The sequence below is a fragment of the Saimiri boliviensis genome, chromosome 12 (genome assembly GCF_048565385.1).
Source record: "Saimiri boliviensis isolate mSaiBol1 chromosome 12, mSaiBol1.pri, whole genome shotgun sequence".
NCBI classification, from domain to species: Eukaryota; Metazoa; Chordata; class Mammalia; order Primates; family Cebidae; genus Saimiri; species Saimiri boliviensis.
Window position 1 is genome coordinate 8,008,259 of NC_133460.1, and position 26,504 is coordinate 8,034,762.

The 26,504-nt window shown below is 43.2% G+C and overlaps 1 protein-coding gene across 2 annotated transcripts in view; it reads left to right on the plus strand.

Annotated features, from left to right (window-relative positions):
* CREBBP (CREB binding lysine acetyltransferase) overlaps nucleotides 1-26,504 on the plus strand; it is a 167,199-nt gene that overhangs the window by 63,295 nt on the left and 77,400 nt on the right. For both annotated transcript variants that reach the window (XM_003928470.4, XM_010339127.3), the window contains exons 3-4: nucleotides 7,771-7,947; nucleotides 25,776-26,016. In XM_003928470.4, the coding sequence (XP_003928519.2) occupies nucleotides 7,771-7,947; nucleotides 25,776-26,016 (418 nt within the window). The remainder of the gene's footprint in view (nucleotides 1-7,770; nucleotides 7,948-25,775; nucleotides 26,017-26,504) is intronic.

The following is a 26,504-nucleotide window of genomic DNA, read 5'->3' on the forward strand; positions in this document are numbered from 1 at the left end:
TACAGGCACGTGCCACCATACCCAGCTAATATTTTGTATTTTGAGTAGAGACGGGGTTTCACCATGTTGACCAGGATGGTCTCGATCTCTTGACCTCGTGATCCACCCGCCTCAGCCTCCCAAAGTGCTGGGATTACAGGCTTGAGCCACCGCGCCCGGCCAGGACTGTCTGTCTTAAAGCCTTCTTTTGTGAGTTCTGTCTCATCTTTATTTCTTTTCTCTAAACGCTTACGTTACCTATACTCATTAACGCCTTTCTTTATTGCTGCCTCCTTTACTTTGCATTCTTGGCGTCACTTTGCATCAGTGAGTTGATCGTAGATTCATGGAAAAAGGTGCTTCTCTGTCTTGTATGAGCCCTGTATGTGAAGGGTCTGGGGAAAACACCTGCTTTGTCAGGTGACTTATTGAGTCCCACTGTCCCACTGTGCCATAGCTGGATTGCAGTGTAAATTAACTTTGTCTTTATAAAAACTGGCTCTCTCTTTTTTTTTTCTTTTGAGACAGAGTCTTGCTCTGTCATCCAGGCTTAGAGTGCAGTGGTGCCGTCTCGAATGCAACCTCCATGTACCGGCGTTCACCTGATTCTCCCACCTTAGCCTCCTGAGTAGCCAGGACTACAGGTGCATCCCACCATGCCCGGCTAATTTTTGTATTTTTAGTAGAGACGGGATTTTGCCATGTTGGCCAGGCTGGTCTTAAACTCCTGACTTCAGGAGATCCACCCTCCTTGGCCTCTTAAAGTGCTGGGATTACAGGCATGAGCCACTGCGCTTGGCCAAGATTCAGTCTTTATAGAATAAAGTCTTTCTCATATTTTTTGTCACCTTTTCCTCTTTTCTTCTCTTTTTCCATTGCCCCTGTGAAGTTGGCTTGGCTTGGCTTGAAAGGAATACTGAATCCTGAAGAGGCTACTCTTCTACCTAAAAAAAAAAAAAAAAAAAATTAAAGACTTAAAAGAATTAGGGGAAACAATGCATTTAAGTTTTGTTGCCCTTTTCTTGGATCATTTTGCCTCAGATCAGCTGTTGTTTTTGTAAAATACTCTGGGAAGTGGTGTTCAAAGTGTGGGGCTATGGAAGCCTGGTCTCTGGGGAATAGGGATGGCAGGACCTGCTCTTCGAGCTCCCGTCTCCTGGAAAGGCCACTGGCCATCCACTCTGGGCCCCACAGGGAGCATTGCCATGGTCAGGACCTCCCAGTTTAGGGGTTGACAGTTAACTCTGCAGACTCAGAACCCTCAGTTGTCACTCACTGCTTCGTCTCCCAGGAGTGCAGGCTTCTTGTGAATCAGCCCTGATGGTTTGAAATAAAAAATGTCATCAGATTTTTAGAGTTAGAAAGAACTTTAAAGATCACCTAATAATAATCTAAATGCTTCCTATCTTACAGCTAAGGAAAATGAAGGGACCAAGAAGTTTGTCCCAGTTATAGGGCTGATTAGGAGCAGAAACAGGATTAGAAAGTTTCTTCAATGACCTTGGCCCATTGTTTTTGCTTATGCATTAATGCAGACTGCACCCTGGGGAGCCAGCATCTCTTAACTGTGGGTACCTGCCAAGGTGTACCAATAGTATTAGGGTGCTGGTTTCACTGCTAGGAGTTTTTGGAGCAGTTGGGTGACTAACAGTGAGGATGCAGGCCTGCATTTCCACTCTGCTTCTAAGTCACATCATTCTGGTCATGGCTCTGTGTGTGTGTGTGTGTGTGTGTGTGCGTGCGTGCATGCGTGTGTGCATGTGTGTGTACATCTGTGTACAGTGGTTCAATTATGGATCACTACATCCTCGACCTCCTGGGTTCAAATAATCCTCCCAGCTCAGCCTACCAAATAGCTAAGACTCCAAGCACGCACCATCACACCTGGCTAATTATTTTTTGTAGAGATGGGTTCTCACTTTGTTGCCCAGGTTAGTCTCAAACTCCTGGCCTCAAGCAATCCTCACGCCTTGGAGGATCTTATCCCAAGAAGATGAGGAATGCTTCTTGAAAGACATTATCCAGGTGAAACACAGTGAGAGTTCCTAAATACTTTGTTACCAGTCTTCCAGTTAGGACTTACCCTTCCAGGGCAAATGTTCAGACCTGGGGGATGTGTATTTTCCAGAATTCATTCCAAGTTGGTGGCACATAAGAGTTTAATTGAGGGAGAGGGTGGGCTGCTCACCTGCCTAGGTGCTTTAGCCCCACTCCCCCGCCCTGGGCACACCCTGGACAGCCAAGTGCTGTCTGTGGCACTATAATCAGTGGCATGTTGTTTCTCCCTACTCTCTGTTTGCCAAGTTGACATACTGGAAGGATTCCAGGAGCAAGCGGGTGATAGCAGACAACTGAATGCAGTCATGTCTTTCCATGAAAACTGCTTTTCTTGGCTTTCTTCCAACAATGGTAGGTTGCCAAGAGAAAATGCTTTTGGCTTTACAAGTGATCTGGCCATAGTCTGGGTTAGTTCTGGTTCTTTATGTCATTGAAAACAATAAATATTTCTGGCTGTTAAATTATTTAGCAAACTTTGCTCTTGACGTACTGAACTGTGTTGTTTTTTACACCTTCTATAAATTTGTGGTTTTAAGTGTATACTAGCTTGTTGAGAAAGATGCTAAAAACTCCAGCTTAAAAAATATGTCTGGTTAGGCTGAAGCCACATCAAATTGAAGTTTGTCGCTGTGTTGTGGTGGCATATGAGTGATAGTTGCATCAATTTTTTTTTTTCCATGGGAGCGTTCTTTTATGTTCAGTTCTTCTATGTTTTGGTTTAAATTTCAACCCAAGAATGTTAGGCTAGGGTATTATGATCATATGTCATTATTGCTTGTGGTATATTTTAAGTTTCAGATAAACATCCTGAATTTATTGTTTTTAAAGCTGCAAAACAATGTAGAATGAAAACTGGAAATGCTAGTGATTTACTAGGACAATTGAAAAATAATTGCCTCTTCAGAGTATTTCTACAAATAGCAAATGTACAAGATTGTTGTTGTCACAAGTGTTTCTCTGAAAATGTCTCATAATCAAATGCCAATAATTCCAGCTGGCCTTTCCCTACCATCCTACATGTTGGAACCAATCTCCACCATCACACGTTCTCTGAAAAGCATTCCTTTATTTCATTACCGCTTAAGCGTGGTCAGAGAGAAACCGTATGTAGTGTGGAAAGAGTCTTTGTAAAGCTGTCTCTCATCTCCTCACTCGTGGTACTCACTGTGCCAGCTGCTCATCTTAGTGTTTCACATATATGAACTTGTTTAACTCTCACACAACCCTTAGAGTAGGGACTGTGATCTCCGCTTTATAGATAATAAAATCAAGATGCAAAGAGGTTGAAGTAAATCCCTAGCAAGTGGCGGAGCCACCATTCAGATATCCCCAGAGCCCACATAGTTGACCACAGTGGCATACTGCCTCTATGAATGAAATTGTATTTTTGGTTGTGTTCCAGTTAGAAAAACTTTGTTTTTTTAAAAAGAGGCATTGAGCTGCCTTTGGCCCATGGGCTGCACTTTGCCACCCTGTTTTTATAGACAGATCCCCTCTCTGTTCCAGGTATTGGCGTGAGGCTGGTGAGCTTGAAGGAGACAGAGTTCCATTAAGCAGGGAGGTGATAAGCCTCCATTCAAGGGCAAAGTCTCTAGCAGTGGCTTTGGGGAGCTTCTGCTGAGTTCTCAGGCTGATTTGGTGTGTCCCTGCACTTTTGGGGGACCTTTTCCTCATCTTTGAAGTGGTAGATTTTAACCAGATAGTCTTCTCCACTTGTCTTTGCAAAGCATATTACTGAACATTATATTTTGGTTCCTTTTTGTGTGTTTCTGACCAGAATCAGTGATGTCCCCTGCCCCAAAGCCCACTTCCTGAGTGCTCTGCTGTGTAGTGTGGCCTGAGACGTGTCTTGAGGTGTGAGGAAAACTGCTGAAGTAGTCAGCTGCTGCAAAAACAGCCTGAGTGGGCGCCTGTTTTTGCAGCATCTGACTAAAAGGTGGCTCACACCTGTAATCCCAGCACTTTGGAAGGCCGAGGCATGCGGATCACTTGAGGTCAGGAGTTTGAGACCAGCCTGGCCAACATGGTGAAACCTTGTCTCCTAAAAATACAAAAATTAACCAGGCATAGTGGCACGCACCTGTAGTCCCAGCTATTCAGGAGGCCAAGGCAGGAAAATTGCTTGAACCAGGGAGGCAGGGGTTGCAGTGAGCTAGGAGCACTACACTCCAGCCTGGGGGATAGAGTGAGACTCCGTCTAAAAAAAAAAAAAAGAACCCAAACATCAAACTCGGCACTTGTTGCCACTGAGTTTCTGACGGCCTGGCCGACTCTAGCTCAAGTCCTGTGTGGTAACGCATTTCTGGCCGTCCTCCTCCCCGACCCCTCATTGATCACTTGGTGGCCCTGTCAGGTGTGTGGCTCATAAGTGAGTATGGGCAACCCCTTCTTTTGAGTGTGCACTTCCAAAGGACATTTGGCGATGAAAACTGGGGGAGTCGTTGTTTTTATGAGTGGTTGATGTCTCTGGAATTGGACTATCTGCTTGCAAAGGCTCCCACATGTGGCTCAGGGTTGTGTGAGATCAGGAACCAGCTTGCCCTTCCCTGAAAATGGGGGGCATGGAGGGAGTTTCCTTCCCCTAAGGGCAGGTGTTCTTAATCTTTAGGATTAGGAGATCTTAGGGTGTCTCTCAAAAATGAACATCACACAAAACTGTGGACAATTGCCCACTTAAATCCTCCCTCCCCTGCCCCCATGGACTGCCTGGCTCATTGCCTCATCCCATGGAGTTTGGCCTGTGGATGGCAGGAAAGGGGCTGTAACTTGTGTTGGCCTTAAGTGCAACGAACATGTTTCTCTGACCTTGTTCGACAAAGGAGCAAGAAAATGGATACTTGGCTTTCTACTATTGTAGAAAACCTGTTCTGGGTATTTTGATCATTTCTTCTATAACCTTTCAGTCTAAACTCCTTAGTACTAGGAGTTTTTCTGGTGATATTGATGGACTTGACCTAACTTTTCTCTCTCCTGAAACACCTTAATTACTTATTGGATTTCTGTTTACTACCTTATTTACGAGACTAGATCTCACTTGAGAAGGGGAGTTAGGTGAGTAATAGAGGTATTCTCCTGGTTAGTGAGTAGAGAGAAATTTTCTGTTGTTTGTGAGCCTGCAGCTTGTTTTCTTATTAATGTTTTGATAGCTGTCATAGAATTACAAGTAGAAAATGATAGTATTTGTTCCACACACTGAGGTAAACAGAGGACACTGTTGGCAGCCAGAGGTGACCATGGAGGCTGATGGGTCTATAATTCAGTGTGCAAGTGGAAAGTTCTTGGGTTAGGGCATGACAGATAATCCTCTAGAGCTGTGTTGTACTTTGTACTTTCCATGGTACCTGTGTCTGCTGGAGTAGATGGACAGTCACAATCTACCTTTTCCCTCTTCTGTGTTGATGGTGGTCACTTACCTACATGCCAGATATCTTAGGGCCGCAGCAGCAGGATTTGTTCGATGGGTAGGGCTCAGCACCAGGATTTGCTGCAGGTACCTTTTTGTATTGTTCTCCAGTTTTGAGGGGAGCTTAAAGAGGAATTTCCTCATCAGAGCTCACACTGCAGTCACATTAAGGCTAATCCAGTTTCATCCCCATTCTTTGTTGGTGGCAGTGGTTGGAATTGGGGAAACCGCAGGATCGGCTTCAGTATTTTTCTTATCATACACAGGCACTGTGGTTTACATATTTTTACTCTCTGAGTGAAGTGATAGAAAACAGAAGCAGATTCTCAAACAGTTAATTGAGTCATACACTTGGTCACAGTGCTTTTTCATGGGAAACCTGGGAGAGCTGCGAGACATTATTTAGTTTCATTATGGAAGTCCTCGTTCTTCTTTAGGTACTTACTGTAGTTAACTTTTCCTATTTTCTGAGATTAAACTTGACTTAAATGCTTAAAGGAATTCTGTTAGGAAGAATAGAGCAAAAGAAACTTGTAACATGTATGGACTATTGTTGAATGAGGCAAAATATGTTTTATGGGTTTTAATTTGTTAATAACTTTACTATTAACGGAAATATATTAATTTTACTATTAGCCTATTCTGCTCTGTTCTTAAGAGTATATGGAATACAAAAAAAATAAAATGAATAAGACTTTGTATTTGCTACCACAACAGGGTGACTAGTCAAAAATAATTTATTGTACATTTTTAATGAAAGAGTGTAATTGGATTGTTTATAGCACAAAGGATAAATGCTTGAGGTGATGGAGACCCCATTTACTCTGACATGATTATTACACAGTGCATTCCTGTTTAAAAAAAAAAAAAATCTTATGTAACCCATAAATACATATACCTACTATGTACACCCCCAAAATTAAAAATGAAAAAACTTTTTAAAAGATTATATAGAGGTTATCTAGCAGCTTTAGATGAAATAATGAAGAGCCTCCATTGAAAATAAAGCCAAGTTTACCTTTTTTTTTTTTTTTTTTTTTTAATTGCAGTCTCCGTCTGTCACCCAGGCTAGAGTACAGTGGCAAGGTCTCAGGTCATTGCAATTTCTGCCTCCCGGGTTCAAGCAGTTCTCCTGCCTCAGTCTGGATTATAGGCACACACCACCATGCCTGGCTAATTTTTGTATTTTTAATAGAGATGGGGTTTCACCATGTTGGTAAGGCTGGTTTCTAACTGCTGACCTTAAGTGACCTGCTCGCCTCAACCTCACAAAGTGCTAGAATTGCAGCCATGAGTGCCCGGTCTACTTAATTATTATCAAGTAGCTGTTAGGAAATTAAAAGAAATATGTAGATTTTTATTATTTAGAATTATACATTTTGATTTTAGTATTTCATTTGGAGTATTGGTCCTAAAAAGTATGTGTTAGTCTAGACTTGGGAACCGCAATGCTCAGTTTGATTAATGGAGAGTAGATACAGATTAGGAATTTAGAAATCTAGAATCTCTAGAAGCAGATGGTTTTTATCAAGAACCACAGCCTAGAACTGGTGCATGGCTCTTGAATTCTGCCAGGAGATGGTTTGGCACCAGGAGGTAGCCTTGCCTGGGCAATGAGCAGTGATAGCCTGTGGGAGAACTCACCTCTTTGGCCTGGCTATTAACTTGCTCTGACAAGGAGAGGCTGGGGCTGGCCTTGGTGCCAGAGATTTGAACCCTAACCTCCTGCATATAGCCTGGGTTTTGTTTGTTTTTGTCCTAGGCTAAGGACAGGATATTTCCTCTATTATTTGTTTATTTTTATTTATTTTTTTGAAATGGAGTCTCCCCGTTGCCCAAGCTGAAGTACAATGGCGCGATCTCGGCTGACTGCAACCTCCACCTCCTGGGTTCAAGCAGTTCTCTTACCTCAGCCTCTCGAATAGCTGGGATTACAGGCACACACCACCACTGCCGGCTAATTTTTGTATTTTTGGTAGAGACAGGGTTTCACCTCATTGGCCAGGATGGTCTTCATCTCTTCACCTCATGATCTGCCCACCTTGGCCTCCCGAAACACTGGGGTTACAGGCATGAGCCACCACACCTGGCCATTTTCCCCTATTTTTAAGAATTGTATAGATCCCTATGAGCTGCACATACCTTACACACTGTTCATGATCCTTTTACTTGACATGTTTTTACCTTGTGAGAATCAAGGTAAAAACTTGAGACTGTTTCCTCCACTATGCTACCTGATGGCCAAGAAGAAATCATGTGAGCATTTCCCAGGCCCTACATTTTGGATGTGACTGCATCACCACAGTTGATATTACCTCTTTTTGTTTCAGATGGGAATAACTGGGAACACAAGTCCATTTGGACAGCCCTTTAGTCAAGCTGGAGGGCAGCCATTGGGAGCCACTGGAGTGAACCCCCAGTTAGCCGGCAAACAGAGCATGGTCAACAGTTTGCCCACCTTCCCTACAGACATCAAGAATACTTCAGTCACCAACGTGCCAAATATGGTAAGTTACCCTTCACTTTCAGTTCTGTGGCTCCCCAGGGGCTGCTGTGTTCTATGGATTTTTATCATGCTCACAGTGAAAATCTATAACTAAAAGTGTGTCAGTAGGTGATAGGAAGAGAACCCAGATTTCTCATGAGTAGCTCTCTAAATGAGTTTAACATTTTCTGTGATGAGCTAGCAACAGGAGAGATAGGTGAGGATGATTCAGCCGCTCCTCCCAGGCTTCCTTTGTTGATGGAGAGAATTCATGTACATGAATCACTACCTTTCTCTCCAGAATGATGAGACCTAGAGAGACTGGTTTTTCTTATACTTCCTGTTTGTTAGTGGGTTGATGATATCAGTAGAAGCCCATTGATTTGTGTTACTGTCAGATGAAGGACATTTATTTTCGAAGGGTGATACTCTGTTGAGATGCATATTAATGTCCTACACGATTGGTGATTCCACATGTCTTTATCCTCCCTCAGGTTTCCCATCTATAAAATAGGAACTATTCTTATCACTTCTGACTCTGATGAACCAAGGTATTAATAAGAAAATACCTCCTTTTGTACCACAAAATAATAGAATCTCTTTTATTTCAAAACCCTGAGGGAAGTGCATTCTTTTGTCTGGCTTCTCTTGCTCACCCCAGCTGCTGCGTGTCTGGTGTGCCCTTGGTGGGTGAAGACCACAAACAGCCAGCTCTCCCCCGTGCTTGTTGCTGGGAGCCTGACCTTCCCAGCCGCCGTTCACGTTTCTGCAGTAGTGATCTGGGAAGATCACAAGAAAAAGGATTATGTGTTTAGAAAAGGTTGCTTTTTAACTTCAGTTTTTTACACTTTTTATTTTGAAGTATTTGTTGTAAGACAGTACAGAGAATTCCTGTATATCCTTCATCTCATCCAGCTTCCTCTGATGCATTTTCTTTAACCTTGGTCATTTTTCAAAACTAAGAAATTAGCATTGCTTATAGTACTTAAAAGTTTTGAGACTGTTAGAAAGCAGAGAGAGCCAGATTTGTTTCTCTTCTTGTTTGATAAAATCAGGAAATGGGAATAATGGGGTGTCCTGTCAGGTGCTGGCTCCCAGCTGTATGGTACCTCCTTTTAAAAAGGTGGTTGGGGCCGCGCACAGTGGCTCACATCTGTAATCCCAGCACTTGGGGAGATTGAGGCAGATAGATCACAAGGTCAGGAGATCAAGACCATCCTGGCTAACACGGTGAAACCCGTCTCTACTAAAAGTAGAAAAAATTAACCAGGCGTGATGGCACGTTCCTGTAGTCCCAGCTGCTCAGGAGGCTCAGGCAGGAGAATTGCTTGAACCTGGGAGATGGAGGTTGCAGTGAGCCAAGATCCGGCTGCTACTCTCTAGCCTGGGTGACAGAGTGAGACTCTGTCTCAAAAAAAAAAAAAATTCTAGACACAGGTCAACAAGCTTCAGGGGTAAAAAATGGTTGGGTATGTACAAGTAACAAATCTTGTTTTTAAAACTATGAATACAACCTAAAGTTCTTATGACTTCTTCATTTCTTCTGACAGTCCCCTTATAACTTTCCTTGATCTGCTCCTTTCTTTCCAGTAACTTTTTGTTGCCAGGACTGTCCTATTCCTGACAGCACAGGTCCAGAACCCAAAACAGAACCCAGAGGTCCCTGGGTCAGCCTCTCAAGTTCAGGGAGCAGCACTGACCTGTGTAGTGCTGGGCTCTGGCACCACACACATCCTGTTCTCTCCTGCGCTTCTTTTTCCAGTCCTCACCAAAAGGACAGTAGTGTGGACTCTGGAGTTGGCTGTCATTGGTTGTGCCTGCTGAGTAACCAGGAGCACATTTTGCCTTCAGAGTGAAAGCATTTGCTTTTTCTAAGACTCCTGTGTTTTATAGTCTGGGAAGTCCTGACCTAACATTTTCCTCCCTTTTCTCTTTTAAAATATTCTCCTGCCCCACATCCCCATCCCCTCTCCTTTATCCACAACTTAATGACAGAATCTCTTTGCTCTGGGCCCCTCTACTGCCTCTCTTGCTGCTCCAGAGAGCTGAACTTGCCAGTTATGGTCCGCTTGTCAAGGGCAGGTTAGGCTGGGACTGCAAAGAGGCTTTTCCTTCCCTTCACCTGCAGCAAGGCTGGAGCCCTTTGGTCTGGAGCAGGCTCCCCTTTGCCTCTGCACAGATGGCAGTTCTCTGCTGTGGGCTAGGTGTGCCCCGGAGGATGTTGGACAGCATCCCTGGCACTGCCCACTGGGTGCTCACAACCTTCTCCCCTAAGCTTTGACAATCAAATATGGCTCTAGGCACCAACCTACATTCCCCAGAGCATATTCACCCCACATTGAAAACTCCTGCTCTGGAGAATAATTAGGAGAAGCAGTAGCAACAACATTTCATCCTTTTGCCTATCTTCCAGACATCTGACAGAAGAACCACTTCTCTTCCTCTCTGCCTTTCTCTCTCTTTCCCTTCCCCCTCCCTTTCCCTCCTTCCATCGCTCCCTCTTTCGTTCCATCCCCAACCCCTCTCTTCCTCTCTTTCTCTGTCTCTCCCTCTCTATCTGGTCTTCTCAGGGTCATGGTAAACTGAGAAAGCATATTTGTCCATGGGAACTGCATTGCTTGCCTGGTGGTCACTGTCTCACAAGAACCCCTGTGGACTTTGAGACAGACCCACAGATGTCTGATGGGGGTAAACTGAATGATACTACTGACGCTGGAGGGTACAGATCAGGTTGGGCTGTGCCCACATGTGCCTTTTTGAGGCAGCGTGACCCAGGAACTGTCTTCAGTGCTCCACATAGTGGTGATAGGAACCAGAGAGGACTGGTGGGAAAGTGGAGTACCAGCATACATGGTCTCCTCAACATTTTTCTAGGTAATTTTTGCCCTATTTCTGCAATAGCCTTTTAAGAGACATTCCAGGTCCCATTTTACAGCTAAGCAAGTTGAGACTCTGAAGGGTTTGGATTGTTCAAAGCTTTGTAGCTTCCTGTTTGCAAAGCCTGATTAAAACTATTCACTTATGTCCTGAGATCATGTTTTTACAGCCCTGAGCCTGCGAGGAATGCTTCACCATCCCATGCTTACACAGTTGGTCTGCAGTTCCTCAAATGCGTTTTGTGGTCTTTTTGAATTTTCAAAATTATACCTGGCCTCAAAACCAACAGACTTTTGCGCAGTGAGGGTAAGGACTTAAAAAGAAATTATTTAGTGAAAAAGATAAAAATATGAAGTGTCTAACATATTTGCATTTATTGTCATGCTTTAGGGGGTACCCAACTAAATTTGGTGCCCCAAGCAATCCCAATCAGGTCTCCAGTGTGAAATCTCCTGGTGCCCTCCGGAGCTCTTACCTGGAGTGATTTAGCCGTGTGGTCATGGGCCAGGGAGCTCTTGTTCCTCTCGCCTCCTAATTTCTATAGGAGTCCAACATCACTGGGTAGCACTGAGGAAGGGAAGGATGTGATCATTCAGTTGATTGGTCACATGCATTGAAAGCCTTTTGTGGGCTCAGGTGCTGGAATCAGCTCCCAGAAGGCAACTGGGAGTGACACAGAGCCCACCCTGCTTTTGTGAAAGGGAGGACGTAGTGGCCACGGAAAACAAATTGTTACAGACTGCTCCAAGAGGTTTGAGTAGCATGTGGCGGTTCAGATTGACATGGGCACCTCCTTAGATGGAGCTGTCAGAGAAGGCCACATTGAGGAATATTTAAAGGCAAGATTGGAAAGTTGAGAAGAAGCCACAGAGACGCCAGGGTACTGGGAGAGCACTGGCTCGCGTAGGAACTGGTGGAAGTCCAGAAAGGCCACTCATGAGGGAGGGGAGCATGAGGGAGGGGAGCGTGGCGTGAGTGGAAGTTGAGGGCTGAGCAGGAACCAGCTCGGGGGTTCATGGAGGGAAAGTGGGCCATTGGCTTAACAGGGTAGGGTGTGATGCAGGAAGTTGAAGCCACTTCAGTTGAGTGAGGAAAATAAGTTCAACGGGTGGTCCTTTTGGAAGCAGAACTTACCTGATTGCTGATGACATCTTACTTAAGCTTTGGATTGGGCTTTCTGCCATTTTCACACATCACTGTGTAGAAGTGGGACTCATGTTGGACTGAGAACATTCAGTGACCAGAGGGGCCTCATCTTCAGGTTCTCCCACAAGGGTTATTTCTAATGTGAAGTTCCTACGTGTGATTTTTTTTTTTTTTAAGAACTGCATTATGGGTCGGGCGTGGTGGCTCATGCCTGTAAACCCAGCGCTTTAGGAAGCCGAGGTATGGGTGGATCACAATATCAGGAGTTTAAGACCAGCCTGGCCAAGATTGTGAAACCCCATCTCTACCAGTAAACACAAAAATTAGCCAGGTATGGTGGCAGGTGCCTCAGAGGGCTGAGGCAGAGAATACAGGGGGCAAAGACTCTGTCTCAAAAAAAAATAAGAAATGCATTATGGAGACTTCACCATTCTTAAAGTTGAGATGCAGGATATTCATTGGGAGGGATGCTTATTTAATATTGCTCATGAGAGTGATGTTATGATTTGTTTTGATCAAGTGTCAGAATTTGGAGTGGAAGTTGTGGACGGGGCCCACGGCAGCTGCTGATCCCCATCTCTGAATGGAAGGGAGGTGTGGCTGGAAGACTGTGTAGATGGGAGGGTGGGAAAGTGGTTTCTGTGTCTGCCAGAATATCACGGCTGGGGCAGTGACACTGGTAGCACCTGAGAGGCAAGCCATGGGCTGCAGGCCCTCCAGGGCCCCCTGTGCCTGGGAATTCATTCCGCTGCTATGTCTCAGTGCCTATCCATGGCCCCACCTGCATCTGAGCGACTGGCAGTTCCTGGGCCTCACCCAGTCCTCTCAATTCACAGTCTCTTAGGGAGGAAGGTACAGAATCTGTGTTTTGTAATCACTCTTGTAAAACTTCAGCTTTTTTTCTTTCTCACTTTCCCAATTAATACCACCTAATTCCCTCTAATGTACTTCAGATCATTCCTGAATACATGGGCTTGTGGCTGTTTGTGTTCTGCTGGAACCCATGGTTTTACCCGAGCTGCTCCAGTGATTCTGATGTGGAATAAAGATCATGAAAACCACTGAAAACCACTGTCTGCTGAGACCATTAACCACTGGCATTGTGGCCAGCTGTCCCACTGCAGAGTAGGCTTACTTTGTTGGTTTTCACGTCTACTTCAGTACTTCGAAAGGCTTCTGTAATCTTCCTTTACCTCCAAACCTTGTTTATCTTATTTTCATAGTGTTCTGGCTCCTGTGTCTTGAGGGAACAAGACTTAAACTGGCTGTACAGGGTTAAGCTTCATGAATGCCCGGATGTCTCTCTTTGTTGTCATCTTTGATGCGCTCCTCCAGGTTTTGGCCTCCTTGCACAAATGTCTGTGTTCCCTAACATTATACACAAGCTCCTTTCACTGCACAAGTTGAAATGTTAAAATCACGACTTGTCTAATATCTCCCTCTATCCTAGGACTAAAGAAAGTCCTTTAGTTTCTGTGGAGGCAGCAGGTGAATAGTCATGTCATCTCTTCACCAAGATAACAGTTTCTATATAAAAATTACACCATGATTATGAATTGTGTCTCACTAATTGAATTGGGAAACATGAGAAAAGGTTTGGAAGTAAGCTCTTGTCCCTAATTATTAGTGATATAAGTGTTTGCGTATTTTTAAGAGTTTACATCTGTTGGCTCCATCTGTGTCTTGAAGATTGCTGAGAAAACATGTATGCGGGGCTTTCAGACATCACTAAGTATAAATTCTTGCTTCTGTTCAAACTTGTCCCCATGGTTTTTTGGCAATAAGTATCAACTGGGAAATGTAATCTAAGCATAAAATATGATATGTGACGTGTTGCAAATAACAAGAAACTATAAATTAGGAAAAAGTAGCCAGTCTTTGGTATCAAGTATAGCCCCACGTATTACAAGTGCTCAGTCAAGGTCATTTAGCTTTCCAGTATGGGTTTCCCATTAACCAGCAGTATCTTTTCTAGAGTCTGATTAATATAACGGTTTATTCAGCAAAGCCTCTTAGGTGGAAGCATAAATAATCTCAGAGATACTCATGTAAAGTGGAGGCCCAGCTAGAAGGGTAGTTTTTTGTTGTTGTTGTTGTTTTTGTTTTTGTCTATAAAAGATGTGCTTTATACTTACTAATAACCAGCATTGCAGCCTCTGCCTGCCTGCTGGAAGAAATTATAGAGCTAGCCAGCATTTCTGAGAAATGAAGTGATTTTCATAAGAACTCAGTAAACATATCGCAATAATCCTGCAAGAAACAACTCAGTAAACAGCACAGGTCATGCTTCTTGGTAAGGCAATTTATAGCTAGCAGTAACGTGAATATAATACTTCACTTCCTCTGTAGAGGCATGAACTACGTCAGTCTCTTCACAGCCCAAATAAACCTAACTTCTTTTTACTTTTTCCATAATTCTTTGAGATGGCCCTGAGGTTCAAGTCACCAAAAAGAAAGTCTGTCAAGTTACTAATTTGCCAAGTTACCAAAAAATTATTGTATAAATTTTTGGGGGTTTTTTTTTTTTTCCATTTTTTCTTCTAATCCCTAGAACCTATAGATGTCATAAGTATTCTTGAAGAATACATATATATGTCGACAGTATTCAAGAAGACTGTTCTAAAAACTTTTACGTTTTTAGTAAATGAGTAATTCTCGTGAACTTGGTCATTCGGCTCCTGGTCTGGTCCACCTGTCACTTTGACCGTAGGAATAGATCCAGTACCTTCCACCTTGCAGGTTGTTTTTTTTGTTTCTTTGTTTGGTTGGGATTTGTTGTTGTTGTTGTTTTGAGATGGGGTCTCACTGTCACTCCAGTTGGAGTGCAGTGGTGCAATCTTGGCTCACTGCATCCTCCTTTTCCCAGGCTCAAGCGATCCTCCCACCTCAGGCTTCTGAGTTGCTGGGACCACAGGCACGTGCCACTACATGCAGCTAATTTTTTCTATATTTTAGTAGAGACAGGTTTCGCCATGTTGTTCAGGCTCAGGCTGGTCTATGCGGGCATCACAGGTATGAGCCACCATTCCCAGCCACTTTGTAGGTTTTCTTTGTGCTGTAGCAAGTAACTCCCACCCCTTCTAGGTAGTCTGCTGGATTCTGAAGGCTGTGGCTGTGGGTCCAGGAAGAGAGTAGGGAGGGAGTGGCAGGTCTGCTGTCCTTGGCCACGTTTCTTAAACTGAGCCTTGGCTTGGGCTCAGACTCTCCCGCTCACCTCAGCCATTCTCTTTCTATGTTAAATCACAGTTTTAAGATTACTTGTAAATCATTCTGGTCTAGCTTGCTCATTTTAGGTTATTTCAGTATTGAATTTAGATCTTAAATTTTAAGATAATGTTATTTTTTTAAACAGTAAGTGGCCGGGCGCGGTGGCTCAAGCCTGTAATCCCAGGACTTTGGGAGGCCGAGGCGGGTGGATCACGAGGTCACGAGATCGAGACCATCCTGGTCAACATTGTGAAACCCCGTCTCTACGAAAAATACAAAAAATTAGCTGGGCATGGTGGTGTGTGCCTGTAATCCCAGCTACTCAGGAGGCTGAGGCAGGAGAATTGCCTGAACCCAGGAGGCGGAGGTTGCGGTGAGCCGAGATCACGCCATTGCACTCCAGCCTGGGTAACAAGAGTGAAACTCCGTCTCAAAAAAAAAAACAAAAACAAAAAAACAATAAGTAAACACTAGGCAAAAAAGAAGAAAACACAGGGAGCATCCCTTCTATCAAAATAGCCATGTTGTGTTTCTTCCCAGTTGATCTTTATCACCTCAGAGGTGATTGATTATCAGTTCTTCCCAGGTTGGCAGCTGTGTACATTTAATGAGCATTTTGTTTTATGACGCCACGCCACAGCTTTGCATATCCATTGTTGTAGATCCTTATGGTGGATTCTGAGCAATCCGTTATTGCAGAGCCCACCCTCGTTCTGCCTCTTGCTCTCTTTGGTGTCGTTTTCTGATTCTAAGTGGAGATTATGGAGGACTCCCATTTCCAGGTAGGTGGAGGAGCATCCATGGAGCATGGGTTTGGACCCTGTTGGGATGTGGAAGGTTGGGGACCAGCAGCAGGAATCCCAGCCCGGCGTGGATCTGGGGCATGGAGGGGCAACACTGTTTTCCTTGTTCCTTCTAGGTCAGTCTCTTCTTACCATTTGGAACACAGGGTCCTTTGAACACATGATAACCTACTCTGGGACATGCAGTGAAAAATGACTTATTTTCTGTAAGAAATGTGAGGATACATGTTATTATCCACATTCTGTATGGACTTTTATGTCCTTAGCATGGAATACAGGGCATTATAGGAAAAAATGGTATTGGGGCTAAATTACCCAAAACCTATATATGTAGCAATAAAAATCCTAATAAAAATGCACATTAGATTCTTTTAAAAATAAAGGGCTGGGCCGGGCGCGGTGGCTCAAGCCTGTAATCCCAGCACTTTGGGAGGCCGAGGCGGGTGGATCACAAGGTCAAGAGATCCAGACCATCCTGGTCAACATGGTGAAACCCCGTCTCTACTAAAAATACAAAAAAAATTAGCTGGGCATGGTGGCACGTGCCTGTAATCCCAGCTACTCAGGAGGCTGAGGCAGGAGAATTTCCTGAGCCCAGGAGGCGGAGGTTGCGGTGAGCCGAGATCGCGCCATTGCACTCCAGCCTGGGTAACAAGAGCGAAACTCCGTCTCAAAAAAAAAAAACAAAAAACAAAACAAAAAAAAAAACAACAAAAAACAAAAAATAAAGGGCCGGGCGCGGTGGCTCAAGCCTGTAATCCCAGCACTTTGGGAGGCTGAGGTGAGTGGATCACGAGGTCAAGAGATCGAGACCATCCTGGTCAACATGGTGAAACCCCGTCTCTACTAAAAATACAAAAGAAAAATTAGCTGGGCATGGTGGTGCGTGTCTGTAATCCCAGCTACTCAGGAGGCTGAGGCAGGAGAATTGCCTGAACCCAGGAGGCAGAGGTTGTGGTGAGCCGAGATCGCACCATTGCACTCCAGCCTGTGTAACAAGAGCGAAACTCCGTCTCAAAAAAAAAAAAAAAAAAAAAAATTAAGGAATAGTCTGGAAGCAGTGGCTCAATCCTGTAATCCCAACACTTTGGGAGGCCGAGGCGGGTGGATCACTTAAAGTCAGGAGTTCGAGACCAGGCTGGCCAACATGATGAAACCCCGTCTCTACTGAAAATACAAAAATTAGCCAAGTGCAGTGATGCGCATGTGTAAACCCAGCTACTTGGGAGACTGAGACAGGAAAATTGCTTGAACCCGGGAGACGGAGGTTGCATTCAGCCAAGATCCCATCACCGCACTCAGTCTAGGCAACAGAGCCAGACTCTGTCACAAACAAAAAAATTAAGGAATACAAGAGTAAATGTAATATAAAGAGTATGCTTTTAAAGGTAGTTTGACAGCGGAGTGTAAACAGTAGTTGAGGCTGCCGAATTATGTGACAAGTAACACATGCAACGAGCCTGTGCTAAACCGAGTGAAGATACCGGGTGGGGTGAGTGAGCTCAGTGAGCTTTGTGTTTACCTGCTGTTACTCAGTGGCTCAAAATAGTCACAGGCAGGGGAGACTAAGATCTAAACCAGTGTGGCTCTCACAGCATACTCACCTCCTCCTTCCAGATTACAATTGCCCATGAAATGATTCTTGCTCTGGAAATGCATACTGCATATATTTTAAGGCTTTTGACAGATACTATTATACTGCCTTCCAACAAAAGCCATGTACCCAGTTACCAGCATCACACCATCTTCCCAAGGCCAGGGACTATCGCCCTATCCTTTTTTTTTTTTTTGAGATGGAGTTTCGCTTTTGTTGCCCAAGCTGGAGTGCAATAGTATGGTCTCGTCTCACTGCAACCTTCACCTCCCGGGTTCAAGTGATTCTCCTACCTCAGCTTCTTGAGTAGCTGGGATTACAGGCATACACCACCACACCCGACTAATATTTTGTATTTTTAGTAGAAATGGAGTTTTGCCATGTTAGCCAGGCTGGTCTCAAACTCCTGCCCTCAGATGATCCGCCAGCCTCGGCCTCCCAAAGTGCTGGGATTGCAGGCGTGAGCCACCACACCCAGCCCACCCTGTCCTGTAATAGGACAAAATGATGTTATCTTACTTTGATGAGCATTTCTCTGAGTAAGATTTAAAGTGCTTATGTTTAGAGACATAAGCATTTGAGTTGCTTCGGTCCTGTTCTTCACATTTTTCCTGTCAGATTCTCTTAGAATACTTTGTAAAGCAAGGCGCAGCCCTCTGTGGAGGAGGAACACAGAGGGGCAGGGGCAGGGCTCTGCTGCTAGGGGACCGGCTCACCACCCAGGCAAGGCCCTTTCCTTGGGGCCTCAGTTACTTCACCTGTTGTGTGTCGAGCCCTCAGCGCACTCCTTCCTCCAGGACCTGTGTGTCTTCAATGAGCTGCTATACTTTGGACCCTGAACACAAAGCCTGGCACAGAGTGAGGAATAAAGATGGTCTCAGAGGAGAAGCAATAATCACGCCATCACTATTTGTTTTGTCTTATGTCTTTCAGATTTAATTGTTCTAATTCATCCACTGCCTTTACACTTATTCTTAGTGGTTTTAGTTATAGAGAGAATGCCAGTCTTTCCGTAATCTGGCCTCTCAGTTATTTATTGGTACAGTTCTCTGCTGCATTGGAATCACTCATGGGACTTTTGTTCTTTTTTTCTCTCTTTTCTCAATGTTTTCGTCTTGTTTTAGCAGAAGGATCTTGCTATGCTGTGCAGGCAGGAGTACAATGGCAATTCACAGGCACAATCATATAGCCTTGATCGCCTGGCCTCAAGCAGTTTTCCCACCTTCACCTCCTGAGTAGCTGGGACTACAGGTGTACCACCACTGCTGGCTTCTTGGATGTCTTTATTCTCATTGTAAAAGTACATGTATGTTAGCTTTAGAAAAATTGGGAAAAGTCTAAATCAAAGCAGACTTGTCTCTTGGGGGAAAATGGGAGGATCTGTATTTTAAGAATTTTTACTGAAAGGCCAGGCACAGTGGCTCATGCCTATAATCCCAGCACTTTGGGAGGCCAAGGCAAGAGAATTGCTTGAGACCAGGAGTCAGGACCAACTCAGGCAACGTTGCATGACCCTTTCTCTAAAAACTTAACTGGGCGTCGTGATGCACACTTCTGTGATCTCGGCTATTCAGGAGGCTGAGGTGAAAGGATCACTTGAGCTCTGTGAGCCACGATTGCACTTCTTCACTTCAGCCTGGATGACAGAGCAAGACCCTGTCTCCAAACATAAAAAGAAGTTTGACTGATAATAGTGAGGAACCACTGCTTTATGCTCTGTGACTGAAGCCTTTACTACCTTTGCATAACAAAGCACTCACCTTAATTATCTTCCAATGCTTTTACAATTTAATTTTTATATTTAATTCCTCATCATTTTCTTACTGATTCTTCTGATACTGTTTTCTCAGGGATTTCCCCCCAAAATAGAACACTTTTTGATTATAAAAATTGTAGTTGCTGAAATAGGTTTTTGTTACAGCATGAAGGTCTACCTTTTTGTTGTTACTGTTGTTTGTTGCCTTAAATAACAGTCATTGGATGTTTTCTCCCAGTTTTTTGTGAGTGAGGAATTCAGGCAGTGTTTGGCTGGGCCATTCCCCTGCTCCACATGGCTTTGGAGGGGTTACTTGAGGTCTGCCTTATTTTCATGTTTGCCTGTTAGTTCACTGTAAGTTGGTAGCCATAGGATGTTTAATTAATCTACCTTTGACAGGCATTTAGAATTTTTTCCAGTTTTCATTATTTAATCAGGATGTGATGCATTATTTTGGCACACATATTTTAACATACTTGTCCAATTACTTCCTTAATAATAAGTTAGGAGAAGTGGAATTACTGTAGAAAGAAATGTATAGTTTTCTTTTAGATACATGTTACTTTCCAAAATCATACTGAATTGCCAGAGTACTTGAGAATTGCAATGTCTTTAATGATTCGTAAGAACTTTTTAAAGACAGTTTATTAGTATATAATTCATGTACCATACAGTCCTTGCTTTGAAGTGTACAATTCCATGGTATTTAGTGTATTGTGTAACCATCACCAGTCAGTTTTTGAAACATTTTCACCACTTCAAAAAGAAACGCAGTACCATTAGCAGTTATTCCCCATTTCCCCTGATCCCCCCATTAGCAAGCAGCCACTAGTGTTTCTACTCCCATCGATGTATCTATTCTGGATATTTCCCAGAAATTGAATCATGTAACGTGGTTTTTTGTGACTGGCTTCTTTTACTAAGCATGTTTTCAAAGTTCATGTTGTAGTATGTGTGGTTACTTCCCTTTCTACGGTTGAGTAATATTCCATTGTGGATATATATCATGTTCTGTTTTCCCTTCATCACTTGTTGAGTGTTTGAATTGTATCTACTTTTTGGCTATTTGTAAAGGCTGATGTGAACATTTTTTACAGTTGTGTGAACATGCATTTTCAGTTCTTTTGGTTATATACCAAAAATAGGAATTGCAGAGGTCATATGGTAATTTTGTGTTTGACCTTTTGAGGAATTGCCAGATTGTTTTCCCAAGTGGCTGCTGCCTTCTACATTCCCACACCAGTGTGTAAGGATTCCAAGTTCTCCACGTCCTGGCCCCTCTGTTGCTATTGGTTAGCGCTTGACTTTTTATTATAACCATGTGGTGGGTGTGAAGTGGTACTTCACTGTGGTTCTTACTTAAATTTCCCAAATGGCTAATAGAGTTCAACAACTTTTCATATGCTTTCTGACCATTTGTGTATCTTCTTTGGAGAAACATCTATTCAGAGCTTTCACTCTTGGTTTTGTTTGTTTGTTTTTTGAGACAGAGTTTTGCTCTTGTTGCCCAGGCTGGAGTGCAGTGGCGGGATCTCGGCTTACCACAACCTCCACGTCCCGGGTTCAAGGAATTCTCCTGCCTCAGCCTCCTGAGTAGCTGGGATTACAGGTGCCTGCCACCATGCATGGCTAATTTTTTTTTGTATTTTTAGTAGAGACGGGGTTTCTCCGTGTTGGTCAGGCCAGTCTTAAACTCCCAACCTCAGGTGATCCGCCTGCCTTGGCCTCCCAAAGTGCTGGGATTACAAGCGTGTCCACCATGCCCAGCACTTTCACTCATTTTTTAACTGGGCTATTTCTCTTTTTATTACTGAGTTGTAGGAGTTTTAAAAATAGGTTCTAGATGCAAGTGCTTATGAGACCTGTGATTTGCAAGTATTTCCTCTCATTTTTTGGATTGTCTTTCACTTTCCACTTTCACAGTTCATTATTTTGTAATGGTATCCTTTGAAGCATAAAGGTTTTTAATTTTTTATGAAATCCAGTTTATTTTTCTTCTGTCACTTGTCCTTTTAGTGACATGCTAAGAAACTGCCTAATCCAAGGTTGTGAAGATTTATTCCTGGTTTTCTTCTATGAATGTTATGATTGTCACTCTTACATTAAATCTTTGCTCCACTTTGAGTTCATTTTCGAGTAGGAGGTAGAGAGAAGGCTGTCTTCATTCTTCTGCCTGGACTGTCCATTGCCTGCAGTCCTCCTCACTGCCGTAGAGAATGATCCCTCCTTTCCTTGTGTTGCCCAGGCACCAAGCTGCAGAACATTTTTGTATTTGTTGTTTCTTTTATTATGTGTCTATGTTAAGAAGGCCTTCTCATCCTCATGTCTTAAAAGTATTTTAACTTTTTTCTCTATTTTATTCTGTTTTTATTCACCTTAGTCCATCTGAAGGTTTGGTTTTGTTTCATTTTTAAATAAAAGGGAAGATAAGGATCAAAGATGCCTCACCACTCTTGTATATAAAGCTCCACCTTCATGATACAATAGTCTCCTCTTACTTGGGGTTTCACTTACCAGCAGTCCAAAAATAAGTGGGTACAGTACAATAGCATGTTGAGAGAGAGAGAGAGAGAGAGAGAGAGAGAGAGAGAGACCACATTCATGTAGCTTTTATTATAATGTGTTATTATAATTGTTCCATTTTATTATTACTGTTAATCTTTTACTGTACCTTATTTATAAATTAAACTTTATAATAGGCGTGTGTGTATAGAAAATAATACGGTATTATAGGATTCAGTACTATCTGAAGTTTGAGGTGTCCACTAGGGTTCTTGGAACCTGTCCCCTAAGGATAAGGGGGGGCTTTTGTCCCCTAATTTCATGTGTACGTATATCTATTTCTGACTTACACAACTAAATTAGCTTTATATAGTATATTTCAGTATTTGGCAATATATATTGCTCCTTTATTTTTACTGTTTTTCAAAATTTTCTTGACTCTTAGAAAAGCAAAATTTCAGGTGGGCGCTCTTGAGAAGCCGAGGTAGGTAGATTACCTGAGGTAAGGAGTTCGAGGCCATCCTGGCCAACATAGTGAAACCACGTCTCTACTAAAAATACAAAAATTGGCTGGGTGTGGTGGTGCCTGTAATTCCACCTACTCAGGAGGCTGAGGCAGGAGAATTGTTTGAACCCGGGAGGCAGAGGTTGCAGTGAGCCAAGATCGTGCCATTGCTCTCCAACCTGGGTGACAGAGAAAGACTCTGTCTCAAAAAAAAAAAAAGGTAAACAGAATCACGCAAAATGTAGATTACCTTTGGTGCAGCTTCCACCACGATGGCTTTGTTCTGTGCTTGAAAAGGAGGTTCTGAAGTACTCTCCCTCCATCCTCAGTGCTTGCCTGCCGGTGGGAACTGGGCAGGAAAGTTGGGAAAGTCTGAAGGATGCTTCTGACAGATTTGGGGGTCACCTACAGTTTACGTCTAACTCTCATGGCTCATTGAACACCATGCTGGGAGAGGAGGAAATTAAGTGCACCCCTGTATTCGTAAGTACTCTGCAAAACTAAGCTAATCTCAGACAGACATACAGAATTCCGTGAGGAGAGCCAGGCACAGGGATGTAAAACATTTTCTATTCCACCATTGACTCAGCTTCACCCTCAGAATGGCTTTTGAGATACATGTAAACAATATGTAGAGCACATTAAACTGTACATTTGTCCTCCATCCAGAAGTAGACAAATAACAGAACAGGTTTTAAATTTGTCATATAGTTTTCAACCATACTGTTGCAACATATGGTCAGGTGTAAGTGCAAAAGATAATATTAAAGATACACGCAAGGCTGGGTGTGGTGGCTCACACCTATAATCCCAGCACTTTGCGGGCTGAGGCAGGCTGGTCACTCGAGGTCAGGCTTGGCCAACACAATGAAACCCCATCTCTACTAAAAATAGAAAAACTATCCAGGCGTGGTGGTGGGTGCCTGTAATTCCAGCTACTTGGGAGACTGCGGCAGGAGAATCACTTGAATCCTTAAGGCATAGGTTGCAGTGAGCTGAGATGGCGCCACTGCACTCCAGCCTGGGTGACAGAGTGAGACTCCCGTTTCAAAAAAAAAAAAAAGCCAGCTGGGTGCCACCACACATCTGTGATCCCGGGTACTTGAGAGGCTGAGGTGGGAAGATCGCTTGAGCCCAAGAGGCCAGCCTGGGCAACATAGCAAGACCTTGTCCCTGAAATTAAAAGAAAAATATTTTTAAATCCCAAGTCAAAAGCAATGTGTTAATTTTTGGTGAATTGAGAACAGTCTGCTTATAACTTACTTGTAGAGCTAAAATTTTTGCCTACTTTTTATATAAATTTTTTGGTATGTCACATTTCTGTACTTTAAGAAACAGTGAGAGGACAACTGTGTGGTCTCTTCAAGGTAGTGTCAGGAGTGGAAAAAGGGAGAACACAATAGATTAAGAACCTTAAAAACAACCAGATAGAGGATGTCAGCCTTCATTGGGTCCTGATTTGTGCAAACCAGCTATAAAAGAAATGTTTCGGGCAACCAGAGAAATTGGAATATGACTCGGTATTAGCTGATACCCAAGAAGGATTGTTCTTTTTCTTAGGTGTAATGATGATATCCTTTCCTTTCCACTTTTCTGTGTATGTTTGAGATTTTCATAAACATAAAAGAAAGAGATCTAAACGAGACCCATTTTATGTTTCTCTGATTCTTCCACATCTCCATTCCTGTTGATTGCTGGATGGACCTTCCAATTCACAGGGATAAGTCAATCGAGCAGTGGACTTAACACCAGTACTGCATGCTTGTGGGGACAGCTTAAGGGCTATTTGCTTACTGAAGCTTTAGTTAACATTGTAAAAAATAAAGGAAGAAGCCAGGGATTCCATTTGATGCCCCATAACGGGACACTAGTTAAATGAATATAAAGGTAGAGAGTAACATGCCATACCTTTATTACAAATCAGCCCAGCCCACTGTTTAATGGTATGAGGCAGAACCTGGAAAAAAAAAAAAAAAAAACACTAAGCAAAATGTGTGCATTGCATGTGAGATAAGAGGTTCTATTGATTATGGTTCATACATGTGCATCTGTATAGAAAAAAGAAGGGGGAAAAACCTATCAACACTTTAATAGTGGACTCCTGGATAATGGGATTTTAATTGTTAATTATTTCTTTAGTAGTTCTCTTGCTTTCCAAATTACCTGCAGTGTGCATATATACTTTTATAATCAGGAAAAAATAAACATAAGGGAAGGAGGCTATTTTCTCTTAGAAGTTGAGCCGTGCCTTCATGATGCTCTCTTTCTCGGCCAGGATGCTGATTTTGCTTTGGGTCCTTCTCAGACTTCAGAGAGTTTTGCTCCCTAGCGAAGCCATGCAGCTTTTCTACACACGTATTTTCTAGTTCTTGTTAAAACCAAAGCAGAAAACTCTGTAACCTTTTAAAAGTGAGCTTTGATTCATTAAAAACAAATTTTACAGTTTTCTCTCATCATGAATATACGGTTTTGATTCTTACATTTTTAACAAATCAGAGTGATGTACTTTAGGGGAGGTAATGAGGGTTGTGGAAGCAAGCTGGAAATAGAGTGCTAGAAGACTGGAAATCCTGGAACCGTGGAGGATACTGTTGCACATTAGGAACACTTCTCTTATTGCCTAAGTCTTTTTTAGTACGTTTATCTGAAGAATGCTGGTAGTTTGTAAAGAATAAGATTCTGTGGGTCCCTTTTTCCATTTTCCTTGCAGTTAAAAGGTTTGTTTGGTCTGGCTTGTTATTTCAGGCAACTGAAAGCAAACTCTCTGTATTTTTAGCAGATCACCAAATATTTAAAATTTGTCAGCTGTCTGAGTGGAAATTTTAATGAAAAACAAAGCATTTCATAAGACAGTGCATTTGCCATTCAACTGGGTGGTTGTAATAAAGCTAGGTGTCATTAGTCTTTTAGGAGAGGTAATGTTTGCTGTGAAATCAAGCTGCAGGCGTTGTCCTTCTGGTCATGTGGTAATGAAATCCAAAAGGTGGCTCTGATTCTTTTTGCTACATCAAATGTTTGCAGCACATTGCAATTGGTCAGGCCTTGCCAATCTTTTTAATTAGATTGAACCCTATGAAATTGCCAGTGTTTGGCCATTTGGAACCTACAGAAACGGCAATCTCCTATGGTCCATCTGATAAAATACACAGCTTTTCCTGTGGTTGTGTGCATTGTAGAGTGAGTTGGGTTTTGGTTGCAACAGTGAAGAGTCAGCCATTGTCTTGCTTGGATGATAATTATATACAAGTGAACTTGAATCAGCCTTGCTGCTGAGTTGGGTTTATGTCTGTGCTTCTGGATCTTCTTAAAGTCATCAGTGGATTACAGAGAACCACACTAGCCTTCTCTCTGTGGTTAGTATTAGCCATCAGCTTTTGCTTTCGTTTGAGAAATAATTAATGAATATGAGAGTTGGAACTCTGAGAGGTTAAAGTGTTTTTATTATTATGCTTTATTTTAGTCCCAGATGCAAACAACAGTGGGAATTGTACCCACACAAGCAATTGCAACGGGCCCCACTGCAGATCCTGAAAAACGCAAACTGATACAGCAGCAGCTGGTTCTACTGCTTCATGCTCATAAGTGTCAGAGACGAGAGCAAGCAAACGGAGAGGTTCGGGCCTGCTCGCTCCCACACTGTCGAACCATGAAAAACGTTTTGAATCACATGACGCACTGTCAGGCTGGGAAAGCCTGCCAAGGTAAGTGCTGTTTTTGGAACTCTAAGTGGCAGAGGTCAGGAAGAATTTGCCTTTATTGTACAGCAGCTCTCTGGTTGATAAGTCTCAGACAGACTGAGTACTGCCTTCCATTTGGTGTGGCAAGACATGTTGGGCTCACGATTCCCACACAACAGTCAGGTGCCCTAGGAAGTCTTATCTGCTGAGGAGAAAGGCGATTTGGTTTTCTGCTACTCTGTGAACTTCTGTGTGAAGCTGTGCCCTGTATTTGTTCTTTTCCTCCTTCCCCTCTCACGGAAGACATTGGTCACTTCTTCAGCACTGTCTGTTGTGAATGTCTAGATTGTGGTTTTCTTTTGGGCAGCGAACATAGCACACGCACGTGCAGGCACACGCCCTTCCTGCACCCCAGCATCTGTCTTGGCAGCCTGCTGTCTTGCTCCTCTGTCCTGTGTCTTGAGGCAAGTCCAGATGACAGCGAAGCTGTCCTGGGTGACTGGCAGTGACAT